The sequence below is a fragment of the Rhinolophus ferrumequinum genome, chromosome 7 (assembly GCF_004115265.2).
Source record: "Rhinolophus ferrumequinum isolate MPI-CBG mRhiFer1 chromosome 7, mRhiFer1_v1.p, whole genome shotgun sequence".
NCBI lineage: Eukaryota > Metazoa > Chordata > Mammalia > Chiroptera > Rhinolophidae > Rhinolophus > Rhinolophus ferrumequinum.
Genome location: NC_046290.1, coordinates 62,725,791 through 62,752,710, shown reverse-complemented (window position 1 = coordinate 62,752,710; position 26,920 = coordinate 62,725,791). Strand labels below are relative to the sequence as shown.

Here is a 26,920-nt window from a genome sequence, read left to right as displayed (position 1 = left end):
TCTTCTTTAAAAATCCTCAAGTTCTCCAAAAACATGGAAATGCATAAATATAAGCATGAACAGAAAATGATAAAGGACTGGAATGACTATTTCGCAAGTAATCTATTTAATGTTATAAATTATTAATACTCTGCATAAGAGAATGGATTATACAGTGGAATGATAAAGAATAAGAAAGACCAATTAATAGGATACTAAAAGAGCCAAAATTAAACAAAAACAAACAAGATAAAAAAGTTGTATATTACATGATAAGTCAGATTAACTACAAACACTGGAAGAAAAAAAGAGTTTAAAAAATCCAATAAAATTAGCAAAATAAATATAATAGGTTAATATACTTTTAAAACTGAACATATAGGCAGATTCACCTGAGGTTTGGGTTAAGAGACTTGGGGTTCTAGTTCAGACGAAGGAGTACATAAACGCTGTGCTTGTCTCTTCCCACAACACCTCAAAATGACAATTAAATTACAGAACAACCGCCATGGAGAAACACCTGAAGACTAGCTGAACAAAAGTCCTAGAACTAAGAATATAAAGCAGAAGCAATATCAAAACTGATAGGAGGGGCAGAGATGCAAAACCGGATGGTCCCATACCCACATGTGGTGGTTAAGAGGGACAGCTGGGCTTTGGTACCCCCTGAGGAGTGAAGGGTCCCAGCCTCATACCAGGCTCCCCAGCCAGGGTCAGACGGAGGGCTGGTGTAAACCCAGGCGTCCTCTTAAGAGCATTTACACAAACTTACACTCCACAAACACTTGCTCTAAGTAAAGGGACAGAAGCTTGAAAAGCACCAGGGACATATCCAGAGGAACTGAATTGTCTGGCTTGAGGGTGAGAGCTGGAGGGGCAGCTCTCTTCCAGACAGAACTGCTGTCAGTCACCATCACTCCTCTGTTGAGCTCCTCCCCCAATACAGCCTGCAGTAGCAGGTTAGAACCAAACCCGAACACTCCATTCACCTGGCTAACACAGCTTGCTCCACTCTGGTGATTCCCTGAGACACTGCCCCACCATAATTGGCCATAGGCCTGAATCTCTTTCAGTAGCTTTTCCTCACAAGCAGCTGGCCTCCCTGTACCACAGAAATTACAAAAAAACTCCCAAAACCACAAACAAGCAGCAGCTGGCCTTAGAGTGCCTGTACTTCTTGGTAACTAGCAGCCTACCTCAGTTCCCAGCATAGCCTCTCCCAGGTGCTTCCAACTGCAGCATAGGCAGCTACCAAACAGAGATCGCTTTGCTGCTCTTACCAGGTGCCCTTGGCCAGGCACAGGCAGCAGCTGATCTTGGCCTTCACAAGAGCCCTTCCCAAGAGTCCCCAGAACCAACAACCTGGTGGCCACAATAGAAAACCATGTAATTAGCACCAAAAACACATCCAAAGGATGAACTCGGCAGGAATCACAGCTCCGCGAAAGCAAATCTCGCTCCATGGGGCCTGCCCCAGCACAACACCTTGTTTGCTGAAGTCACAGCCAACCCTCACAGCCAGTTACTCTGAGGGTCAGTCTCACCCATTGATGGGTGAACAGCAATCAAGGCTCAACTATAACGGGAGGGCACACACAACCCACATGAGGGACACCCCTGGAGCACCTGGCTCAGGTAACCAGGGAGACTGTGCCACTGAGCCATATGGGGGCACCTACTATATAAGGCCACCCTGCCAAGACAGGGAAATGTAAATTACCTAAAACACAGAAACAAACATGGAGAGGCAGCCAAAAAAAATGTCCCAAATGAAAAAATTAAACAAAAATCCAGAAAAAGAACTAAACAAAATGGACACAAGCAATGTACCAGATACAAAGTTCAAAACACTGGTTATAATGATGCTAATGAACTTAGAGGAAACCAAAACCATAAAACTCCTAGGAGAAAACATATGAGGTCTGACAATTAAGTTTGTGAACTTGTTGCAATGATGTTGTTAACCTTTTTTGATATCAGAGGGATTATTCATTATGAATTTGTACCAACTGGACAAACATGTAACCAAGTTTATTATTTGGAAGTGCTGAAAAAGCTGCATGAAAAAGTTAGACAACCTGAACTTTTCGCCAACAATTCATGGCTCTTGTATCATAACAGTTCCCCAGCTCACACGGCACTGTCTGTGAGAGAGTTTTGAGCCAGTAAACAAATAACTGTGTTGGAACACCCTCCCTATTCACCTGATCTGGCCCCCAATGACTTCTTTCTTTACCCGAAGATAAAGGAAATATTGAAAGGATGATACTTTGATGCCATTCAAGACAGCAAGGGTAATACAATGACAGCTCTGATGGCCACTCCAGAAAAAAAGTTCCAAAATTGCTTTGAAGGGCGGACTAGGCACTGGCAGTGGTGCATAGATTCCCAAGGGAAGTACTTTGAAGGTGACCATAATGATATTCAGCAATGAGGTATGTAGCACTTTTTCTAGGATGAGTTGGCAAACTTAAGTGGCATACTTCATAAGTAATAAACTCTTTGACATTATTTTTAGTACGTGTTTCCCCGAAAATAAGACCTAGCTGGACAATCAGCTCCAATGCGTCTTTTGGAGCAAAAATTAATATAAGACCCAGTCTTATTGGGTATGATATGATATGATACAATACAATATAATACTGGGTCTTATGTAAATTTTTGCTCTAAAAGACGCATTAGAGCTGATTGTCCGGCTAGGTCTTATTTTTGGGGAAACGGTAATACATATATTTTTTAGATATATCTTCTTGGACAAGGGAAAGAAAAGAAAAAATAAACAAATGAAACTACATCAAACTAATAAGTTTTTGCATAGCAAAGGAAACCAACAAAACATGACAACCTATCGAATGGGAGAAAATATTTGTCAATGATACATCTGATAAGGGGTTAATATCCAAAATTTATAAAGAATTTGTGCAACTTTACACCAAAAAAAAACTAACACTCTAATTAAAAAATGGGCAGAGGACCTGAATACATATTTCCCCCAACGGACATACAGATGGCCGATAAAAATATGAAAAGATGCTCAACGTCACTAACCATCAGAGAAATGAAAATTAAGACCACAATGAAATATCACCTCACACCTGTAGGAATGGCCATCATCAATAAATCAACAAACAAGTGTTGGCGAGGATGTGGAGAAAAGGGAACCCTAGTGTACTGTTGGTGGGATTGCAAATTAGTTCAGCCACTATGGAAAAGAGTATGGAGGTTCCTCAAAAAATTAAAAACAGAACTACCTTATGACCCAGCAATTCCACATCTGAGGATTTATCTGAGGAAATCCAAAACACTAATTCAAAAAGATATACGTACTCCCATGTTCATTGCAGCATAATTTACAATAGCCTAGATATGGAAGCAACCTAAGTGTCCATGGATAGACGACTGCATAAAGAAGATGCGGTACATATATACAATGGAATATTCCTCAGACATTAAAAAAAGAATGAAATGTTACCATTTTTGACAACATGGATCTAGAGTATTATGCTAAGTGAAATAAGTCAGATAAAAAATACGGTATGATTTCACTTACATGTGCAATCTTTAAAAAAAAAAAAGAACAAAACAAAAAGAAACTCATAGATACAAAGAACAAACTGGCCGTTGCCATATGAGAGGGGTAGGGGGCCTGTGAGGAAAAGGTGAAGGGGTTAAGATCTAGAAGTTGGTACGTAGTTACAAAACAGTCATGTGGATGTAAAGTAAAGCATAGGGAATATAGTCCATAATATTGTAGTAACTATGTATAGTGCCAGGTGGGTACTAGACTAATGGGGGGGTATCACTTTAAAAGTTATATAAATGTCTAATCACTATACTGTAACCTGAAACTAATACAATACTGAATGTTAACTGTAATTAAAATTTTTTTTTTTAAAATAAAGTGGTGTTGCCCAGTGGAAATATGATGCAAGCCATATTGTAATTTTAAAAAATTGGACAGAATGATAAATTTAATAGCAATAGAAAGTATAAAACTTGACCTCCCCACTCAGGGGCTGAGTTCCTTCAGGCTGAAGAGACTTCAGACATCCAATGAAAGTCCAGTCCTACTCAGACGCCTTCCCAAAAGGTTGGGGCTCTAATATCCTTATAGTCTAATATCCTTGACTGTTTGATTTGACAGTCTGATTTTCAATTGGGGGTTGGGGTATGCGTGGAGGAAAAATGGACTAAGGGGGAGGGGTCGTTGCTCCAGGGAACATCTGGCAATTTTTGGTTGTCACAATTTGGGAGGGAGGTCCTACTGGCATCTAGTGGGCAAAAGCTAGGAAGCTACTACACATCTTATAATTCATAGTTCACAGGACATCCCCCCACAACAAAGAATTATCAGGCCCAAAACAAACAGGATAAGAAAGAAACTCTGCCTTGACTTAGAGACCTGAGGTTCGTGCCTTGTGCAGACGACCCTATGAGCAAATGGCTCCAGTCAGATGTCAAGTATCAGATCCCACCTAGCCCCACACAGACATGATTGTTGATGTCAAATAACCCTTTCCAGAATAGCCTCAACAGAGATACAATTTGTAAGAACTGGAAATGAGAAAGAAGTTATTTATAATCTTTTATTACAACTGACTACTTACAACCTTCTAGGCTGTTAGTATTATCTGAAACTGCAAGCAGTAAACTGAAGGATAATCATCAAAAGGAATTTGAACATTAAATCTCTAGTTGTATACATTTAAAAAAGTATACCTATCATCACAGAGTTTACTGTAACCAACTGATCTCTTAACATATCAAGTCCAAGCAAAGGCAAAAGGAAAGCTGAAACAACTTGCACTGTGTAGTTCAAGAGATTATCTTGTTTTGGAACTTCGAAATGGAGTTATTCATCTAGGAAGAACATTTGACTAGTTTAAAAAAAACGGAAATAAATGATAGTGGATCCACATATCACCAGGTAACACATGCAAAGGAAATGGTAATAGATGAACATGAGAAACTTAGCCCCTGGACTGTAAGATTTTTAAGGGCATGGTCATTTTTGCGGCCCTCATAGTTTGTGGATCACTAACTTGCACAGAACAAACATTCAGTATTTGATACAGGAATGGATAAATGACAAGCAGATAGCAATAACTCTAAAGAGCCAAGACAGGATGATGTTTTGTTAAAAAAGTTAATCAGATCATGCCACTCCCTTGTGAAAATGGCTTCTAATTCCTCAACAAGGCTGAGAAGTTCCTATGCAAACTCCTCTTCCCCTTCTTTGGCTTTAGTCTGGCCACTCTTGTCCTTGTTGTCTGCCATTAGCCAGACACCAGAAGACGTCAAACAGGCCTGGCTCTTTCCTATCTCAGTGTTGGTAAGCGGTTCTTCTGACTGGAACACACTTCCCTGACTCCACCAAACTACTTGGCCTTCAGGTTCTTCTTTCCATGACCACCCAATACAAAGTAAGTTCAACCATCTCAACACCTAGTTTTTCTTGTTTGGAGCACTTAGCATTTCTAAATTATGTATTTACATTAAATTTACATTAACTTAATTACAGTCTGCCTCTCCCATTTAAAACTCCAAAAGGGCAAGGACCATGTTTTGTTTCCCTCTTCCACTGCATATGAAGTGTTTAGCTCAATGACTGGCAGAGGGACAAATAAAGATTTGTTGAACAAATGAAGGCAACAGAAACATTTTGACTGAGACAATCATAAAAATTTAATTGATGGAAGAGGTCTGAAGCATGGAGAGGGATTAAAATAGAGATTTAAAAAAACAGGTGAATAAAAATTTGAAAAACTACTTATCAGAAAAACATAATGATGTAGTCTGCCAAAGGCAAAGAAAGCTTTATTACAGTTATCTGAAGAAAACTTTAAATAGTATAGTAGATTTTGAGGTCATGTTTTCTTCCAACTGAAAACAGGAGCTGTAACTTTTAGTTAGGGATTGGCAAACTATGTCCTGCTGCTTATTTTTATGAATCAAGGCTTATTAGAACACAGCCTTGTTCATTTATGTATTGTTGCTTTCTTACTACACTGCAGAGTGGAGTAAATGGGAGAGAAACTGTAGAGCCTGTAAAGCCAAAAATATTTCTGGTACTTTATAAAAAAAAAGTTTGCCAATCCCTAGTGTAAGCCAATATATCAGGAATTTCAACTAGGCATTAAAAAAAAAAATCAGATCACTTGATCTTAAAATATAGAAAGGGATATAGGAAACTTTCTGTTCAAAGCGTTTAGAAATAAAAAATAATATATATGTGGGGTTGATGGACATGAGATCTGATGGAAAGAAAAAAGAATTTTACTTATCTACTGAAATATCTTCTGCCTTGATTTTCTATAAAACAATTAACAACTAACAATAATTTTACTAAATTAAAATTAATTCAATAGATCTGAATCTGAATTTTATACTTTTGGATGAGGAAAAACCAAAATATCCAGTTTGCCATAAATGAGAAAGATGGAGCAATATTTACAACTAGAAATTATTTAACAACTAAATTATAACATCTTTACTAATGACTTAAGAAAAGTGAAAATAGTAAACGAGCTGAAGAATGGAAAGGATTTTTTTTTTTAAAGTAGGGAATATTCTCAGAGAAAAAGAAATGTTCTTCATCAAAACATCAAAATATTGACAAAAAGGACATCATTAGAATATCTAGTTCACTTGTAGGGATAAGCGTATTATTCTACCAACTCCATAATGAACATTTTAATTTTGCATGTTAGCTGTAGATATGCTACTGCTCTCTTAAGGGTAAACTGTTCACTTGATTTCTCTCTCTTGACAAATCATGACATATTTGTAACAACAAAAACTTGGAAAGATATTAATTTCAACTATTTTTAGAAATACATGTTAAATTTTTTAAAGCCACCTATCGATGATAGCCTAAAGAACCAACTGTAATTTGAACTATTTTTAGAAATATGTTAAATTTTTTAAAACTGCCTATTATTATATTATGGGGAGGAGGGTTATCACTTTGTGAGGATGTAAATGTCTAACTATTATGTTGCTTTGCACACCTGAAAAACAAAAACAAAATAAAACTGCCTATTATAGCCCAAATGGAAGCTTAACGAACCAACTGTCTGTGTGTTTTGAGAAGGGTAAAGAAAAGCTTAAACATACTTTTTAAACAGGGATGTAGTTTAAATCTCATCTAGAGTTTTATATATTAGTGATTGAATAGGTCCTAGAGAGCAAAACCATCACTCAGTTTGTCGACAGCATTATACTGGTAATGTTCAAGTCTAATTTTTAGCTTGAGTCAGTCACAGGCTCAAACTTTTGGGTTTAAACTTGTCATGTGAAAACTGGGAATAACAGTGGATAAGAATGCCTTACTTTAAAGTGAAGGGAAATTCAGAATATGAGTAAAGCACTAACGCTGATGTATAACATATAATAAATCCCACTTAATACAAGGCTCATTTCATGGTTTTGGCTAAACTATGGTGTATTTCCCTAAAGAAAACCAATACCTACCAGAAACAACACATATAACTATATGAATAGCCTCGAAAGCCACTGTTAATCCCATCCGGAGTCACCAAATTCAAAGAGATTTCCACTATGGAATGAAAACAGGGAATCCTTTTAGCTGCATGTTTCATTTTCCTTCTGGCAAATAATGCCAGAATTCTGTGTCTAAAATGGAAAAAAGACACACACACACACACAAAACTAGCAAGTAGGAATGGTGGGAAAGAAATGATAAGAAAGGGTTCTGCAGCAAGATTGAATTTGAGCTAAGAAATGTTAAAAAGTCATGCAACAAAGGACAGCTACTCCACAAAAGGAACAGCAATCACCCCTCAGCTCAATGAAAAAGAAAGAGAAAAAAAGAAAAGAGATAAAATGCTTTAGATAAAAATCTTCTAACTTCAGTAGTATAAAAAGAGACCTCTCTTTGCAGAGGGCATTCATCGAATAAATCCTGAATCCAGTTATAACCTGGATTCCTCTTCTAGATTCTCTTTTCAAAGTATTACAGTGATTGACAGCATATTCAAGAACTTCTCCTTTTATATAAAACCAAGATGCACTGAAACCCATGCGTAACAAAACAGAATACTTATTTTGCAGTGTAAAACATTTTTAAGTATATAAAAAAATCATCTTTTATATTTGGGGGGCCACAAAAAGCTTGCTTGGTTTAAAAAATGTTCATTTTAGGGATTCAGGATTACAGAAAGAGGGACTTTGGGGGGTGGGGGGAGGAGAAGGGAGGGGGAAAGAAGGGGGGGAAGGAGAGAGAGAGAGAGAGAGAGAGAGAGAGAGAGAGAGAGAGAGAGAGATTTCCATAGTTCCCTAAACTGGCTTTGAAGTTTAGTAATGAATATAAGGTCATAGGAAAGTCTCTCCGGAGACCCAAAAAAAGAAACTTTCATAAGATGAGCACCTGAAAATGAGCTTTGCCATCACACTGCTTAAATAGTATTACTCACCCAACTTATCTGAGAGGCAACTTTAAAAATTAAAGTAGGTAATGGGGGGAAGAGAAAGAGTGAGAAATTTATTCATATAAATTACTTCTATTTGCTTTATCCAGGCTTATCTGTTAGATCACCAGACTCAATGGAAAATAGTAGCAACTTTTTATGTTACAATAAAAAAAATTATACAGCAAAAGGTACATGGGAAAAATGTTTTAAACAGTGATTTAACCCAAGTTATGCAGGTGACTTTATAACATAAGTATTCTGATTCAATGAATTTAATTTTTTAATACTGTTAAGTATTCATGCAAAGACAGACCTAGTAACTGTTCATATGGCACAGATAAGTTTAGAGACACGCAATGCTTTCTACTCAGCTTGAATGATCAGAAGTATTAAAGATATTGAAATTGGTTTTATCATGAGAGATTCAAAACCATCCACAAAAAAGCCAATCTCCAATGAAAAGAGAATAAATTGATTTTTAATTAGGTTAAATGTTTAGTTGCATAGGATGGTTTAATTTTTAGTGATAGGATTAAGGAAAACATTAACAATATTATATGCAGACATACAATAATTTATTTCCAGGTACTATTTTCTATACTATAATTTCAATTTTCATAAAATCACCAAAATATTTTTGAATAACAAATGATGTGTGTGCTGGGAGAAGGCTCATGTAATATTTAGAGGAAAATAAGAATGTAATATTACATATATAGTAAATGTAAAATTGCTTAAAAATACTTGAAAGAAATGTATTAAAACCTTAACAATGGTTATCTGTGTGGGAGAATTCATTATGGGTAATTTTTACCTTCCTCTTTATATTGTCTATGGATGTGTGCACACGTGTGTGTATACATATATACATACAAATGTGTAAATATTTATAACTTTTAAGGAAAGTTTCATATGCACATATGTTAAAGGAAGCTCAAATCTAATTTCTACACTGGGTCTAAGAAAAACATAACATAGACACACTTACCATCACATGAAAGGGAAACATAACTTCCTAAGTCCTCAGACATGTGTCGCATCACATTTCTACCCATCTTAAGACCAAGGAAGATCCAATAATCTATCGCTGCTCCAAGAATTCCAGTCAGTAAGTAAGCTAGTTCATGTTTGAAGACCTAACATTAAGATGGGAAACATATTATTAAAATATATGATTTCTGTCAGTATTTTTTTGAATGTTTGTTGAAGCAAAACTTAGCTATTTTAAAATATAGTCATATTTTGTTGACATTTAGCTAATGCTAAAAAAGCATTACGAACTCTAGCAAACTCCCTCTCTCCATTCTCTCCCTTTACTTCCTTCTTCCTCTCATCTATATTTTATTTCTCTATTTGACAAAACAGTTAAAGAAACAAAATTTCCAGAACTTATATATGGATAGCTTATAACAACCTTTTAAGATCACTTTACCAGTGGTTCCAAGTGCTTACATCAGGCAATAGTGTCATTAAAATAGTGAGGAAGTAGCTTGCATTTATGGACTTCTGTTAACAGGAATATGAGTGTATATAAAAAAAGATTAGCCACCCGTTTATATATAAAATTAACCTTTGCATTTCTCCAGAAAGACTTGAAAAACACAATAAATAAAAACTTTAGCAAACTAGATTATCCTTTCTTGTAAAGAAATTGATTCAAATTTTAATTGAATTATATCAAATACCACTACCTTAGAGATGTATCGAGATCAGTTTTAAAAGTACGAATATTATTTTATATGATCACTTCTAAAATAAACATTAAATCCCTATAGTATAGCATAAAACCTTACAATAAGTGTGCTTTCCCCTAGAGTTTAAAAATATCTTTCTAATCCATAAACTGTAAAGATGAAGAGGGGTGAAAATAGTATTTTAAAAGCACCTTTGGTTGAAATATAAATTTTAACAATGACATTAAAACTATGTAGTTGAAATTCCTATATTTTTGGTACTTTTTTGTCTAAGTGTGAAAAAAAAATCACTAAATTAACAGTTGGGTAGAGGCATGTGGAAAGATTTTGGTATATAAATGTTATGGTATCCAAACAGATTATAACTGTTATGGTCTACCACCATACTAGGTCTAGTAGGGGATAGTGACAGAGAAATCTCTAGCACTTTGAACCCTCAGTGATGACTGGATTTATTTTTCCTGCTTTAGCAAACAAGGTTATTACAGGTATATATAGTATTTCATTAGGGCATAAATCCTTATCATAAGAAGCTATTACAGTATTTCAAAATTGAAGTTCTATTTCTGGTTTGTGTGGCAATAATGGTAAATGGTCAAGTAATATACACATCAGGCCTGCCAAAAAAAGTGTTTATTGAGGGAAAACCCTCAGTCGGGATCCCCAGCAAGACGACCGGGGGAGCTGCACACCTATCACGCTAGGGCAGCACACTGCACTATGGCACGGCTGGGCATTAGAATCTGGGGCAGAGACTCTGAAGAATGAGTCCACGGGGATTTTTAAGCTGCATGATTACGAAATCACTGTTCTTCCTCAGATCCGATCATGGGCCACAATATAGAACCTTGACTACAGATTGATCCTGCTAGGTCAGAATTCATGAGTGGGCATCAGCACTTTCCCTCCCGTCTCCCCCCTGATTAGAGGGCCAGGTTTGAGCCTTGCAGTTACAGTTGTGTGACATGGGAAGTGAGCAGCAGAACTGGCCATAACAGGGTGGGAAAGTACCAGCATTTCCCCCGGACCCTGACCGGGCCCAAGTCTTAAAGCTGAACAGAATCAACTCATGAAGCACTGCGTCTTCGCCAGTATTCAAAGAGCTTTGCAGGAGGCCAACTTCATTCTTTGTAAAGACAACATATTAGACGATCACTCTCAGCAAGTTTTATTTCTCATGGTTCAAGTTATCGAGAGAACATGACAGGGCAGTGAAAATCTATATTTAAACTAGCAAGTTGATCATGTCAAGACTCATGCCACAGAATGTTCCTTCCAACATGTGTATCTGAATATCAGCAATGACGCTACTCAGAAAGGAAGTGAGACACTGGTAAATGTTGATTTCTCAAAGTATTCTCCAGCTGAAAGATATAGTAAATCAGGATCACTTTTCAAATCTCTGGTCCTAAGACTTTAAATAGGAGGAAAGGTTAGCCTACAGAGCTAATAAGCCTCATATAAAACCACAATCCAGCACTCCCATCAATTAAAAATAACATAAAATCAACAGTTGGAACTTTTCCTCTTTCCTTACACAAATATACACCTTATAGCACAAATAAATATCGATGTTGCTTAACATTCAATTTTCCTTGATATTACTGTTATTAAACAGTTAGTTACTGTTATTAAGCAGTACTTGCAAGAAATGATTGTAGCTCCTTTACAAAAAAGATCCTGCCAAAGTTGTTTTTATCCTGCCAAAGTTATTTTAATGTGTGCCATTAGCATGGATACAAACATACCACATATCCATAATAGAAAAACGTTATATAAAAACACACTTTCAAATCAGGTTCTTGGATCCTTTTATACTATATCCTTAACTATGACACTCACTATAACAATAGGGCCAAGACACACACTGTGCTATGGATTGTAATCAACGAAACTTTAACAGTGTATAAACAATGTTGCTTTTCCTAGCATAGTGCATATATATGCTCTAGAAGTGGACTAACGAAAGCTGAAAAAATAGAACATGAATACCTTAAGAATTAACAAAGAAATGAAAGACAGATTTGATTTGCAAATATGACATATATATACTTTAGAACTCCTTTCCAGTATGTTGAAGTTTATTATCAGACATTCTGTCAATATAGTTTTCTATTATCTGCCAGTATAAGTATAATCTCCAGTTTATAAACTTGGAGAGCTTCCAAAAATTGACTAGTATATAATGTAGAACAAACTAGAATCTTGGCATTCTGACTCCCAGGTAGGGCTTCTACAATATCCCATTGCAAGAGATGACAAACTGCTCCTCTAGTACCTCTGACAGAAAGATGCAAACATAATGTACTACTTGCCTCTTCCTGTTTTAAACACTAGCATTTGAAACAAGAGAAAGTATGTTGCAGTAGAGACTTGTGCTCTAGTCAAGGCTTTGCCCTAACAAGCTGTGACATGTTGAATAAGTTACTTAAACTCTTTAGCCTCAATTTCCTTATCTTTAAATACAAACTAGTTTCCCTTTCTACCTATAATTGTAGGGTTATCATTCAATAGCACTTAAGGACATCACAAAAAAAAAGTAGGACTAATCACCAAGCTTAGTAAAATTTGTATCTCCTCCATAACCTTGACACAGCCCACCTCTGCTCTTTGCCAAGAAAAGCCCAAAGCTTTCTCAGATTAATGACAATGAAATTCACTGCCATTGTGTCACTCTGTAATACTTGCTGATTGACATTATGACAAAACAATATTAGCATAAACTGAGGACTTCTGTTTAGCTAATGACTTAAATTGAATGCTGCAACTCAGCAAATCAAGAAACAAATGTTTTATAGTACAGAAAATGATGTCTGTGAACATGCATGGAATTCTTGAAATTGGAAACTGCCAAAAAGGTTAATAATTACGTACAAAAATAAATTCTAACAGATAAGGTAACAATAAAAAAAATTTATGTGAATTTGAGCAATTCAAATGTTAAATAAAATATTAATTTGTAAAGTTTAAAACCAGTTCTCATGTTACAACTTATTGTTGTACAATTTATTGCTATAATTTATTGTAGATTGCTGCACAAATATGTTCAATTTATTTATAAATGTGAACAAAAATCTTCAAGTTGAATATGTATAAATCTATTGCTATTTACATCAGTATTTCCTGAGCAAATTCTTATCTGCGATAGTCCCTTGGTGATTTAGTAAAATTGTGAAAACGTCAGTTTTATTATTGTTTTCAGTTGTAATGAACCATTTCATTTACGTAATCGAATAGGTAAAAAGGAAACGTTTAAAAATGAGGAAATATTTCTATCCTCAATGATTCTATTGTCTAAAAAGTACATAAAAAGGCAGATGGTAATTAATAAGGATGTTATCAGTTTTAGCTTAGAAGTACTATATTCAACTGGCAATTAAATGTAGATAGTCCTATTTCTGTTAAATATTTTAAATTTACACACATTTGTATAACCATATTATTTTTTTAAACCAGATACATGTATAAGAAAGTGGCTACCCACCTGGTTATTGCCACATAATAGGATTAATTGATCACAAAGAAGTCTAGCTACACCTAGAAACAAGCTTGCTTTTAAAATACCAATTAAAAAAAATAAATTAGGTCCCTCAAAAGAATTTTTTTAAGCATGCGTCAGATTAGGCCCCTAAGTAGAATTTTTAAAAACCAGTAAGGGCTTCTGTTTTTGATAATGGAGGCCTAGATAATTCAGATAAACTCTATTATAGAAGAAAACTAAAAATGTTGAACAACAAGTAAAAGATGTCCTGGAAAGTTATGAGGAATTGCTAAGCCAAGATCTAGGAGCAAGTAAAAGCTATGTGAGGCACTCAAAGCTAGTTGATTTTGCCCTAAGGATATATTCAGAGAAAGAGCTGAGATACAGAAGTGAGGTTTTTTTGAGCCTAGGAGAAAAAGGAGTATAAAAGTCATAACCCAAGGTCTAATACCTAGTAGACGCAGAAGGGTTTCACCATTAAGAGTAAGAGTGAATTAAAAACAAATGGAATGTATTTGTAGCCCTGTAGTTCACATGGACTACCCAGAAACTCTTGAACCTGGACGCTGGATTAGGGTAGTCCTTGACTGGCAGTACACCCAGACACCTGTCAGAAGCAAACAAATTCTCTCTGGAAGAAGACATTCTCCGTCTTTGCCACAAATTGTTTCAATAGATAATTTTTCAAATGCAATTTATAGCACACAGTCAACAATAATTAGCTTGCAAGAGAATAAAAAAGATATAAGAGAAGCACACAGCAGAAACAACAAATATAAACAGACGCACAAAGACTTCAAACGTGGAAAAATCAGACATACTATAAAATAATTATTATTGCCATGTTCAAAGAGAAAAAAAAACCTAGAAAATTTCATAGGGAACTAGAAGTCATAAAAACATGTCATAACAATTTGGAAGTAAAAAAGCCTAAAACCGAAAAAATTATAAAAATTCAAAGTACAATTGTCATGTTTAACAACATATTCGACACAGCTGAAAAGAGATTATTAAACTAAAAACTGGATGAAAAAACACTATCTAGAATGTTCCAAGTGTAGAAAAAAATCAAAAGTACCTATAGATGAGAGGGTAAAAAACAGAGAATAAGAAGATGAAGTATAAGTTTAATTGGAACTTAGAAAGTAGAGGAGGGAAAAATGGATTAGAGGAAATATTAGAAGGGAAACTATGTAAGAATCTTCCTTAATCTTAAAATAGAATAGACTTTCTAACGTTTAACACCAGAGCTCTCCACCTTAACTACTATGCTTTACTGTTTCTGAGGAAAATATTACCTAGCTGGCAATTATGATTTATCAGTCATGGATAATAAGATGGCATCACTATACAAAGCAGAAACTTTTACAAACAAAGACATAAACAAACAAATCCACAAAGTAAATTCAGAAGTGTTGATTAAACTTATCATTAAGCTTGAGCTCATAGGTGATAGAGAAACAACAGAAAAAACACATTTTGTTCCCTAATCTTACATGAGGTCAAAAAAGAAAAGCTCAGTTAATTTCAGAAAGCAGAAATGATATAGGGCTTATTCTTTAACCAAAATTCACTAGTAGAAATTAACAACAAAAGTACAGACAAACAAAATCCATTAACAATAATAAAAACCATCTATTTAGAAGTTTTAAAACAGTCTTTTAAAATATTTCTTGGATCAAAGGGGAATTCATTATTGAAAATGAAAATACTTTAAAATAAAAGTAGCCTAGGTTCGAGTATCAAAGCCTCTAGAATGGATCTCAAATTGTACTTAAAAGTCAATTTATATTAAGTGTAGGTAGTTGAAATTAAGACTAAAAAAGATCCAAAACTTTGAGAAAACAGAAAGTAAAAGGAAACAATTTAAAAAATACGAGCAGAAGTTAATGACATAATACAAAAAAACGTAGACAAGAAAGTCCCAAAGCAGATCACTTTGAAAAGGAGAAAGATAACTAATATTATGTACCCAAATTGTGGCAAAGAATGTTGCTATGCACTTTTCATATTTTACTGATTTAACCCTCCCAAATACCCTTCAGATAGATAATACACTAAAATCACTCCATGTTAAATTTCTAATGACAGACAAAATCTACTTACAAAGAAATAGTTGAGGAAATAACTCCCAACATCCAGAAAGGTAGATTTAAAACAAGTAGGACTTTATTAGTACACAAAAACTATGAAATCACAGGTTCCTTAAGAATAGAAACATACAAAAGTAAATAATCTAGAAAGATAAGTATAGATTTCCTACCGGTAAAGATCAAATAACTGTCCCTAGCTACCACATCTAGATGTGAGATGACAAAGAAACAATTCTCCCAAAATCTTTTACCTTAAACTAGATAAACTAAATAGAAAACAATGACATATTTGGGTTCATTTGAATTTTTCTCAAGTAATTCAAAGAACAAAGAGAAGAAAAATGATGCAAAATTCAAAGATGTGTTTTCGCAGGCAATTATTCATTTGTAAATTAATCCTACTTACATCATCAGACTTGCATTTTTCCTTGTGAGAATATATAGTCCACTCCAAAAGCATGTTTACTGGTTTGGTCAAAAGTCCAGAGGTCTCACTTCCTGACCAGAAGATTTCAAGGAGAACTTCCTTTCCTGTTATTTTCAGACTCTGAGACTCTGACCAGTCATACAACCTAATGAAAATATGCACAAGAAGTATATCTTTATGCCAATTTGATCACTACAGTTATTAGACATATTTTGTCATAAAAAAAACAAATTCTTGCAATTTCTGAATATAGAAAGGTCATAATATTTAATAGCAATAAAGGACAAAATATGAAAAATGTCCTGAGTTCAATTTAATCACCATGTAAACATAATAATCTAACTTCAAGTTGTCGCACATAAATCAACTTATCAGGAATATTACAAATTCAGTGTTAAAACCTAGTGTAGCTTTTTACTTAAGCATTCAATTACTAAAGAATTCAAAAATATAAAAGTCCTGAAAAATAAAAACACTCTTACCTAATCCAATATATAAATTACTGAAAATCAAAATGTGAACTAAGGAAACATAAGAATATATAAATCTTTACTGCCATTGAAGGCCTGTGTCTGGAAATGTTTTTAAAATAAACCTACTTTAAACTAGAAAACAAGGTAATTTTTTAGAAATATGTATACAAATAATTAGAAAAATGGTACAAAGAACAATATAAATATAGAAAATGGTGGGTTTTATCCCAACTAAAACTTACTTTTGACTCAGATGTCGCACTTCACTTTCAACTAAATTAAAGAAAAATTTGAGCAGTCTCAGGTGGAGCATCTTAGAGCCAAGAATATTTTCCGAAATTTGATGACAAAAACTTTCATTGAAAAGACAAGACCTGAAAAAGATGAATCCAAAAAAAATACAAGCAATTTATTGAGTAATTTGTGGATAAAGTATGTTTTTAGAGTATTACTGAAATTTTAATGAAATTCGCTTCAACAAAATATAAAGCATATATAAATTTTATTTTCTTCCTTTAAAAATTAAATCATGTCAAATGATACTGAATTTTTAATAATACAGATCTAATTTTTTTATTTTTCAATAATTGTAGTGTTTAACAACCATCTGGTATTCTCTTTGTACTCTTTATATCACTGATAAAAAATAATGATATTCATTTTGATTTATACAACGTGCTAAACTCTCAATTTATAATACTCTCCATAACCATCTTCTTAATCAAGATAACTTTTTCCATTATTTAGTAAAATGAAGGTCATTTTGGGCTACTTTTTCGAGTTTTAAAAATTCAGTATTTATTTTCTTTGCATTTTCTATGGTTGTCCTGTGCAATAGAACTTTCTGTGATGATGGATATGTCCTATTGAAATGTGGCTTGTGCAACTGAGAACTTGAATTTTTCATTTAATCTTAATCAAATTTAAATAGTTACACGTGGCTAGTGACGACTGGGTTGAACAGCACAGTTCCACAGTATTTTTTAAAAGAGAGCATAAGATTTCTCAGAACTCTAGGACTGAGAGAGAGAGTCTAGTCAACAATATTTATTACAATTTTCTTCCAACTTTATCATCAATTATGTTAACAATATACTTGTAACTTTCTACCTCTGTCTTTGTCTTCTTGGTCTTCTTTTTGAATACCACATTCTCAGGTTAGGAAGGTCCTTAATAGCTATTAAAGTTAGCTCATTTATTACTCAAATCTGTTCTAGAAGATCTTCCATATGTGTACAGTTATTTAGTTTATCTGATAATTGCCAGAGACGGATACCAAATTATCTTTTTTCTTTTTTAACGTATATTATATAACATTTCAAATATATTCAAAAATAGACTAAATCACCCAGTTCATCTATATTCCTACCACTTCCCTAGGCACTTTCCAACTATACAATCCCCAATAAACCCAATTATTTTGAAAAAAATATGGGTATTTCTGTTTATTAAAAAATCTATTTTTAAGCTATCTAAACCTCATTTCACATAGCTTCAATTAATTCATTCAAACATTTATTCTTAAGTACTTATTATGTTCCAGATATTATAATAAGCACTGAGGATAAAGATGTTTAAAACTGAGCATCTATTCTTAAGAAAGTCCAAGGATGATATGAGTAACAAACTCAAAGGAAAAAGAATTAGGAAGTAGTATCTGAGTTGCATTTTAAAGCATGAGTAGGAGTTGGACAGGTATTTTGGGGGTGCAGGAATGAAGGTATATATAGGCAGCGGAAACATAAAAGCAAAGGCATAGGAAATGGAAAATAGTTCAGTCGTTAGGCACATTTGGGAATATGATGAAGATAAGAATGGAGACATATACAGGGGTGAAATCATGAAGGGTCTTACATGTTCTGATAAGAAATGTAAACTGTAGATGATGTGTGAGTTAATGAAGGACTTCTATCTAGGAAATGAGAAGATCACTTTGGAAAGAGCATATGGGGGTATTTTGGAAGATAAATGGAAAAAAATAAAATCAAGATCAATAAAGCAGATCAAAATTGCAATAGTTTACATAAGAAGCAATGCATGCTTTTAAATAAAGGCAATGACAGTGAAGGAAGAAACAAATTTGGAAATTAGGAAAGATGTTAGCTACATACACTATATATTCCCACATCCTATATACCTATGCTGGGCTAGTACTGTTGTGTTTGGGTTGTGTTTACATCTCAGTCACCTTTAAAAGAGCAGGAACTTATTTTATTTTTCTTATCTCTGAAATGCAGCACAGTGTCTGGCTTCCAGTAAGTACTCTATAAACATTTGTTGAAAGAATGAATAAATGCATGTAGCTAGCTGATTAGCTTGCTTCAAATATATCACAACCAAGGTGGTTGGTGAATCTTTATGATTTCAAATTGATAACCAACAGTTTAGCCTTTGCCTGGCTAGTCAAGCATCCCTTCTCTGACTACCATGGACTGCCTAACACTGAACACTTGGGCAAAAAGATAGTACTTTCTAAACAAAGGAGGGCTATCAGATACAGAGAGCTAACAGAGAAGAAAGCGAAAAATGATCAGTTTTGTTTGGGAGAAACAAGGAGAAATAGGAAGGATTTCTGGAGAGAGTAACGTGTAAGACAAAGGAAGTATCTAGGCAGATGACAGCATGTGCAGAGGCCTGAAAGAGATGACATATTTAGGAATATTAAGTTCAGTATCAAAATTCAAATTTCTAGCTGAAAAAAATATATCAGAAACACAAACACAGATACTGTATACAGTTACAAATGTTTGTTTTTGATGACCAAAGTTTGATGATATCCATATTCAACAAATTAATTTTCTTAATTTTTAAAATAATATGCAAACAGCATTATTTTTGTTAAAAAATAAAAACGAATAATGATTTGGCTTTCCTATAAATCCATTTCATGTACCCATTAAACATTTATTTTTTTAAAATAATCTGATTGACAAACATGACCAATTTAGACTTGGCCTTTTTATAGGAGTTTTTGCAACAAATACAACACAAACATACTATATACATACACACATAAACTTTTTCTAAAAAGACATGTACTTCCTTCATCAGTATCTAACAAGCACATAGCATAACAACTAGATCAAATCTAGCATCCTCATATGTGAAATTCCTTACCTGATAAGCACTTCTATTAGAGACCACACTCCTTTCATACAAGTAGGACACTGAAACAACTCTAAGTAATATCTTGACATGGCTGGGGACTTCCAAGGAGGATGTAGGTGAAGAAGAGCTGACAGTATATGAAAATATCGACCAGAAAACGTATCTAGGTTATCCTATTATTTAAAAATAAACAAAAAAATAAAACATTAGAGCTAAAAGTACAGTTTCCCAGCTTATTCAGTCTAAAACTATAATAACCCTGGCTTAACTTTCTTGCCAAATGTATGTGTTTGGACAAAAGAGATAAGATGGAAATATCATATGTAGCTAATTAAATTATTACAGCAAACAAAGGCACACTCTGAACATGTATCTACACATTAGATAATCGTACCTTTTGGGAGTAACTTATATGAAATGTTCATTTTACTTTTTATGATTTTAGTGAGATTGAGAGTTCCCAAACGTGACCTGAAAGGAACTTAAAGGTAAGAAACTTCATGCAACATTTTTCTCACCAATTGTAATCTGATATAGTTTACACCTGTTATTTCTTCAAATTGGCACTTTGATGAAGAACATGATAGAAAGCTACCTTTGAAAAGCTGTTCCGATTGGTTTTCATAGTTTAAGGAGTATGCTGTCTATCTACACTATAAATAAAAATGATTATCAATGTACTAAAGGAGTGGTTTCACTGAATGGCATTCTAGATCACTGTAGTCTAATTATTTTCATGTTGGATAATTTACTGCCATGGAAAAAAAATCAGATAAAATCTTCCCACAAGAAATTTATCTTGGAAATTCTGTGACAACCGCTCAGAGCAGTGCCTAGTAAATAGTTTAAAAACAGAAAAGAAATGTTAATGGGCACTGTATTTCCTATTAAAATGAGGGGAAAAGTACCGAAGAGAAAAGGAACTGTTAACATGTGAAAATGAAAAAAAACGTTCATATTTTAATTCTTTGATTCTTACCTGTAGAATGTTCTCCAGAAGAGCATGAAGAAGGCATACAGGAGGGATATAATGTGCTTGCAAAGAGGAAAGTTCTTCAATTGCTTCTTTAAAAAACTGACCTTCTATGAGGCTTTCAATTAAATTTAATACACTTCTGGGAAATTCAGCACTTTTAACCTAAGAAAGGAAGGATTCTATGACTCAAAGATAAGGGTAAAATTCTGGGATCAATCCTGAATTACCTTATTTCCTCATCTGTAAAATGAAGATAATTCCTGACCTCACCCCCTCATAGGACTGCTATGTGGTTCAAAAAAGATGATTTATATAAATGTTTTACAAGATAAGGCACTGCAAAAAACACTTTGTTTCACTTATTACTCTCTGTTGTCTTAAACATTAAGGGGAAATACTACCTCTAAAAGAAAAACTTTAAGAGGAATTTACAAAGTCTAGCTGGTAATGGGAAGCCTCAGTCAGAGCTACAACTATACATAGCTGTTTATGTGCAAAATTTATTTTCCTTTTAAACTTATAAGCAAACTATGTCTATTAATACTAAATATATTAAGATGTCATCTATATTTGCAAAGAGTGACAATTACAATAATATCATATAATGACTCTGAGGATGCACATTAAAATCAGTAAGAGTTCCATGAAATACATTCCCCATGAAATACATGGTCAAAATATTTTTACCAATACAATAAAAGTAACTACTTTGAACTAGTCAAGGATCAAAAATACTCTATAAGACTACATGGAATTAAACTGTCAATTTTAATGGAATGAATAATTATATAAAAGAAAAATATACTTCTGTAAATATTATATTGAAAATTTAATCTAGAAGTAGTTATTATAAAAGCTATAAAATGTGAGAAGAGGGACACAAAACTTACCTGTGCTGAGCACAAGGTAAGTTTTTATCTTGTTATTAGTTTTCACTACAATACAGACTTTTTTTTGGAGCTTTGACAGGAGGTCTTTTTCTTTTTTATTTCCAATTACAGAAACTACATCTAAAATTTGACAGAATGTGTTAGAGACAACACATTCCTTCATATCAAAATAACTAAAAATAACATAAATAACACCTTCTTTTTTGCCCATCACCACCCTACTCCAAGACCCTTACCTCGACATTGTATACTGGTTGTTTATCTATTCTAATGCAGCTGTATCTGATGGCCTACAAAACAGCAACCGTATAATTAAAATTAAACATTTTTAGGTCAAAAAACACATTTCCGTTCACAAAGCATTAAAACCTTGGCCAAACGTACAAAACAGATTCATTCAGGAAGACATTAATAGCTATAATTGATCTCATATTCACGTTTGCTCAGATGAGGGACTTTCATCATTTTAAGGTCATGGCAATCTCCTGAGTATGAACATTTTCTATTTTCTCCTTCTAAATAGAAATAACTTAAAGGTAAAGTCACATTCATTTTGAAGACCTGAAGAGGTCCACTGTCCTTAGTATTTTAATGTAGAAATATACATAGGGAGAACATTTTGTATAAGAGTTCATAGGAGAAAAACATGTAGTCAAATTTTCTACATAATCACATGTAAAAGCTTCATATATATTTTTGAAATACCTATAACTGCGTATTTGTTTAAAAGACTATACCAGAAAAATATTTGCAACAAACATGAGATAATATCCTGATTATATAAAAAGATCTAGAAACAATAATATGAAACAACCTAATGGGAAAATAGAATAATCAATGGCAGAGGAAGAAATACACAAATGGCAAGTGAAGGTGTAAAATATGCTCAAAATTGCTAACAGAATAAATACAAATTAAAACAATGACAGAGCTTTGTCTTCTACTTAGGATGCAGAAAGCTGGAAAGACAGCCTTCCCCAATACCCAGGGCCTCAAGGTCTGCCTAAAGTCTGAGGCTGAACCAGGACAACAGAAAAAGGGATCATTCAGTCCTCATTCTCCAATATCAGGCTAGCAAGCATCCAGAAACAAGCTATAGTCTATAAACACATAATTTATCTGTAACATCATGGAGGCATAAATAGCAAAGAATTCAGTATACTTACTAAATGTCCAAACACATTACTGCTCATAAAAAAAAAAAATTAGTGAACTAATTATTTTAAGACATGCACAGAAGGAGTCTATTATTATTATTATTATATTTTGGTTACACTTAAGAATAGGAAACGATACAGGACTTGGCATCCTAAAGATATTACCTGAGCTCTATATATATGCTTCCTTAAGGCATTTTTTATTTCAGCAATATCCACATCTGTCCTGATATCCTTGGTTTTTAATTCTTTGGCATGATCGGCAAAAACAGAATTCTTCATTTCTTTCTGCATACACATAAAAGTACTTCAGACAGTGTACTATAGACAGTGTCAATAGAACTCGTAAGTATCACAATGGACAATACAAGAACACACACATGCAGTGTTAACCACAACAAATTTAAATTTGGAAACTTTTACCTGATGTTTACATATGTATTTTCTGAATTTACTTTTCATTTTAGCCTGTTCAGAGAGTCTTTCCTAGAGCCTCTCTTTTTCTTTGTTGCCATGTTCACACAAAACATCATCCATTATTTATTTACGTTTATAATTTTTTCTGAAGATCCTTCTCAATATACGTATATAAACATGATGTGGTTTAAATTGTAAAATGAAGTCATACGCTGGAAAAGTTAACTTAAGAAGGGTCCCATTAAAAAAAAAAAGCTATCTTATTTAAAATGATCTGTATTGTACCAGAAAAGATAAAAAACTAAAATTTAGTTCCAACATTCCAGAGAAGTAAAAGAAGAAAAATGAATTAAAGAAAGATGAGGAAAACTAGTAAAGCAAACAAACAAACAAAAAACGACAACAAAAAAACCGCTAAAATTTAGATTAGAATGTGTTACCCAAGCTACATGCACATGTAGGCCTAAGGCATTTTTCATTTTAAGAATTTTAGCTTGTTTTTCAGAACCTGTTTCTTTTTCTTTTTTATTACGGTCAGACAAGACAAAATATATTTGAATATCCTTATTATTAACTCAAATGTCTTTGTGTAGGCATGTAAAAATATTTTCATTTTGCACCAAAGTTAATCATAATAAGTGTGAATATCACACCAGATCAACTCAAGGTTTTTCATAAGATGTGCAGGTTGTATTTAACACAGCAAGTGATCAAAAAACATCAGATTATATGTGTCTAAATTGTATTAGGGAAGAGCCAGAAAAAATGCAAACTGTTTGTCTTAGCTTACAAAGTTTTACCTGATCTCTATATGTGTGCTCTCTTAAGGTAGTTTTAATTCTGTTATGTTCGATGTCCTTCCTGGAATCTCTTTCTTTTTTGTATTTTTTTCTCAAAGTATAACTCCTTTGAATATCTTCATTCTTTTTCTTAATTTCCTTCTGAATGTATTTAGATCACAATTAAACAAATCTCAACATGAATAATACATATTATAAAATCCAAATAAACTCAGGAAGAGTCTGATTTATAACACAGTATAACACATTTAAAAACATAATAGAAAGTTCCAGTCAAGATGGAAGAGAAAGAAATGCTGCGCTTGCCTCCTCCCACAACCACATAAAAAATTACAACTAAATTATAGAACAACCATCATTGAGAACCACCTGAAGACTAGCTGAACAGAAGTCTTATAACTAAGGACATAAAGAAGCCACGACGAGCCTGGTAGGAGGGGTGGAGATGTGGAATGGGCTGATCACACCCCTACGTGTGGTGGTTAAGAATCGAGAGGGATTTATCCCGGCTGCAGAGGTCCCCTCTGAGGAACAAGGGGTCTCAACCCTACATAGGGCTTCCCAGGACAGACCACCAGTTCCAGGAAGAGGAAGCCCCACAACATCTGGCTGTGAAAATCAGTGGGGATTCCAGGAAGAGGAATTCCCACAATAATTGGCTATGAAAATCAGTGGGGAAAATCCAAGTGAAATAGAAGGCTGCTGGAGACCCAGATGTCCACTTAAAGGGCCTGAGCACAGACTCACTTGCTCATAAACACACGCCCTCAGATCCAGCGAAGGGACAGCAGCTAGAAAAGCTCCAGGGACATACCCAGAGGAACTGAATTGTCTGGCTTAGGGCGAGGTCTGGAGGAGCAGCTCTCTCCAGGAAAGAACTGCTGGCAGGCACTTTTGTTACTTTGTTGAACCCTCCCCCAATCCAGCCTGTAACCATAGGTGGGTACCAAATCTGAGTCTCCATCAATCTGGCTAACACCATTTGCCCCACACTGTTGACTCCTGGAGACCCTGACCCACCCAATTCACACACAGGCCCAAACCTCTTTCAGCAGTTGTTCCTCACAAACAGTCAGCTTCGGTCAATGATGAAAATTTTACTAAAATCTCTCAAAGGTCCAGTAACGCCAAACAAGCAACAGCTGACTTCAGGTGCCCTGTACCCCTTGCTAAGTGGCCCCAAAACCAGCACTAGTAGTATTTGGCCCTGGTTTGAAGTATAGCTTTTCAAAGACACTTCCAAGCCCAGGAGGCAGCTACAAACTGCAAGTCTTGTGGCTCCTTCCACGTGGTCCCTGGCTGGGCACAGGCAGCAGTTGACCTTGGCCTGCACCAGAGCCCCTCCCAAGAAATCTCAGAACCAACATAGCTGGTGGTCAGACTCAGACCACAACAGAGAACCACCCAATTACCACCACAAACAACACATCCAAAGAGTGCACATGGTAGGCACCAGAGCTCTGCTAAAGCGAATCTTGCTCCATGGGGCCAGTGGCGGACAACACCTTGTCTGCTGCAGTCACTGCCAAGCCTCACAGCCAGTCAGCCTGAGAGTCAATCCCACCCACTGACATGCCAACAGCAATCAAAGCTCCACTACAACAGGAGGGCACACGCAACCCACACAAGGGACACCCCTGGAGCACCTGGCTCATGTAACCAGGGAGACTGCATCACTGAGCCCCAAAGGACACCTACTACATAAAGCCACCCAGCCAAGACTGGAAGACATAGTAGATCTACCTAATACATAGAAAGAAACATGGAGAAGCAGCCAAAATGAGGAGGCAAAAAAAAAAAAAAAGTTCTCTCTAAAACATGAAAGAAGAATAAAAATCCAGAAAGAGAACTAAATATAATGGAGGCAAGTAATTCTACAAGATACAGACTTCAAAACACTGGTTATAAGGATACGCAGTGAATTCAGGGGAAGAATAGATAAATTCAGTGAGAACTTACACAGAGAAAGAGAAACTATAGAAAAGAAACAGTCAGAAATGAAGAATACAATAATTGAAATGAACAGATTGGATGGAACCAACAGCAGGTTAAATAAAGCAGGTATCAAATCTGCAATTTGGAAGATAAAGGTAGTAGAAAATACTGAACTGGAAAAGCAAAATGATTTTCAAAAATTAGAAGAGTTTTAGGGACCTCTCATACAACATCAAGCATAACAACACACTCGCATCATAGGGGTACCAGAAGACAGAGCAAGGGATTGAGAACCTATTTGGAAAAATAATGACAGTGTATTTCCCTAACCTGGCAAAGGCAACAGACATACAAGCCCAAGGAAGTACAGTGAGTCCCAAACAAGAAAAACCCAAAGAGTAAAATGACAAAGGTTAAAGACAAAGAGAACCTTAAAAGCAGCAAGAGAAAAGCACTTGGTTGCCTACAAGAGAGCTCCCATAAGACTGTCAGCTGATTGCTCAACAGAAACTTTGCAGACCAGAAGAGATTGGCACAAAATATCCAAAGTGATAAAAAACAAGACCCTACAATCAAGATTATTCTATCCTGCAAAGCTATCATTTAGAATAAAAGGACAGATAAAGAGCTTGCCAGACAATCAAAAGCTGAAAGAATTCATCACCACCAAATAGTTTTTACAAGAAATGTTAAAGGAACTTATTTAAGAAGAGGAAAATAAAAGATCAAAAATATGAATAATAAAATGACAATAACTACATACCTACCCATAATGACTTTAAATGTAAATGGATTAAATGTTCCAAACAAAAGACAGGGTGGCTGAATGGATAAGAAAACAAGACTTGTATATATGCGGCCTACAAGAGACCCAATTCAGATAGAAAGACACACATAGATTGAAAGTGAAGGGATGAAAAAAGATTTTCATTCAAATGGAAAAGAAAAAAAACACAAAAAAAGCTAGGGTAGCAAAACTTGTATCAGACAAAACAGACTTTAAAACAAAGGCTATAACAAGACAAATAAGGACATTTCATAATGATAAAGGGATCAAT

At 34.6% G+C, this 26,920-nt stretch overlaps 1 protein-coding gene across 2 annotated transcripts in view; it reads right to left on the bottom strand.

The window, feature by feature from the left end:
• The window catches only part of SLF1 (SMC5-SMC6 complex localization factor 1), a 62,016-nt gene that overhangs the window by 8,330 nt on the left and 26,766 nt on the right, over positions 1-26,920 (bottom strand). The window contains exons 8-15 of one of the 2 annotated variants that reach the window (XM_033110776.1): positions 23,928-24,068; positions 22,876-22,998; positions 21,790-21,843; positions 20,667-20,825; positions 19,697-19,860; positions 16,822-16,953; positions 16,086-16,251; positions 9,400-9,547 (exon numbers count right to left, since the gene is read on the bottom strand). In XM_033110776.1, the coding sequence (XP_032966667.1) occupies positions 9,400-9,547; positions 16,086-16,251; positions 16,822-16,953; positions 19,697-19,860; positions 20,667-20,825; positions 21,790-21,843; positions 22,876-22,998; positions 23,928-24,068 (1,087 nt within the window). The remainder of the gene's footprint in view (positions 1-9,399; positions 9,548-16,085; positions 16,252-16,821; positions 16,954-19,696; positions 19,861-20,666; positions 20,826-21,789; positions 21,844-22,875; positions 22,999-23,927; positions 24,069-26,920) is intronic. The other variant, XM_033110777.1, reaches the window with a different exon arrangement.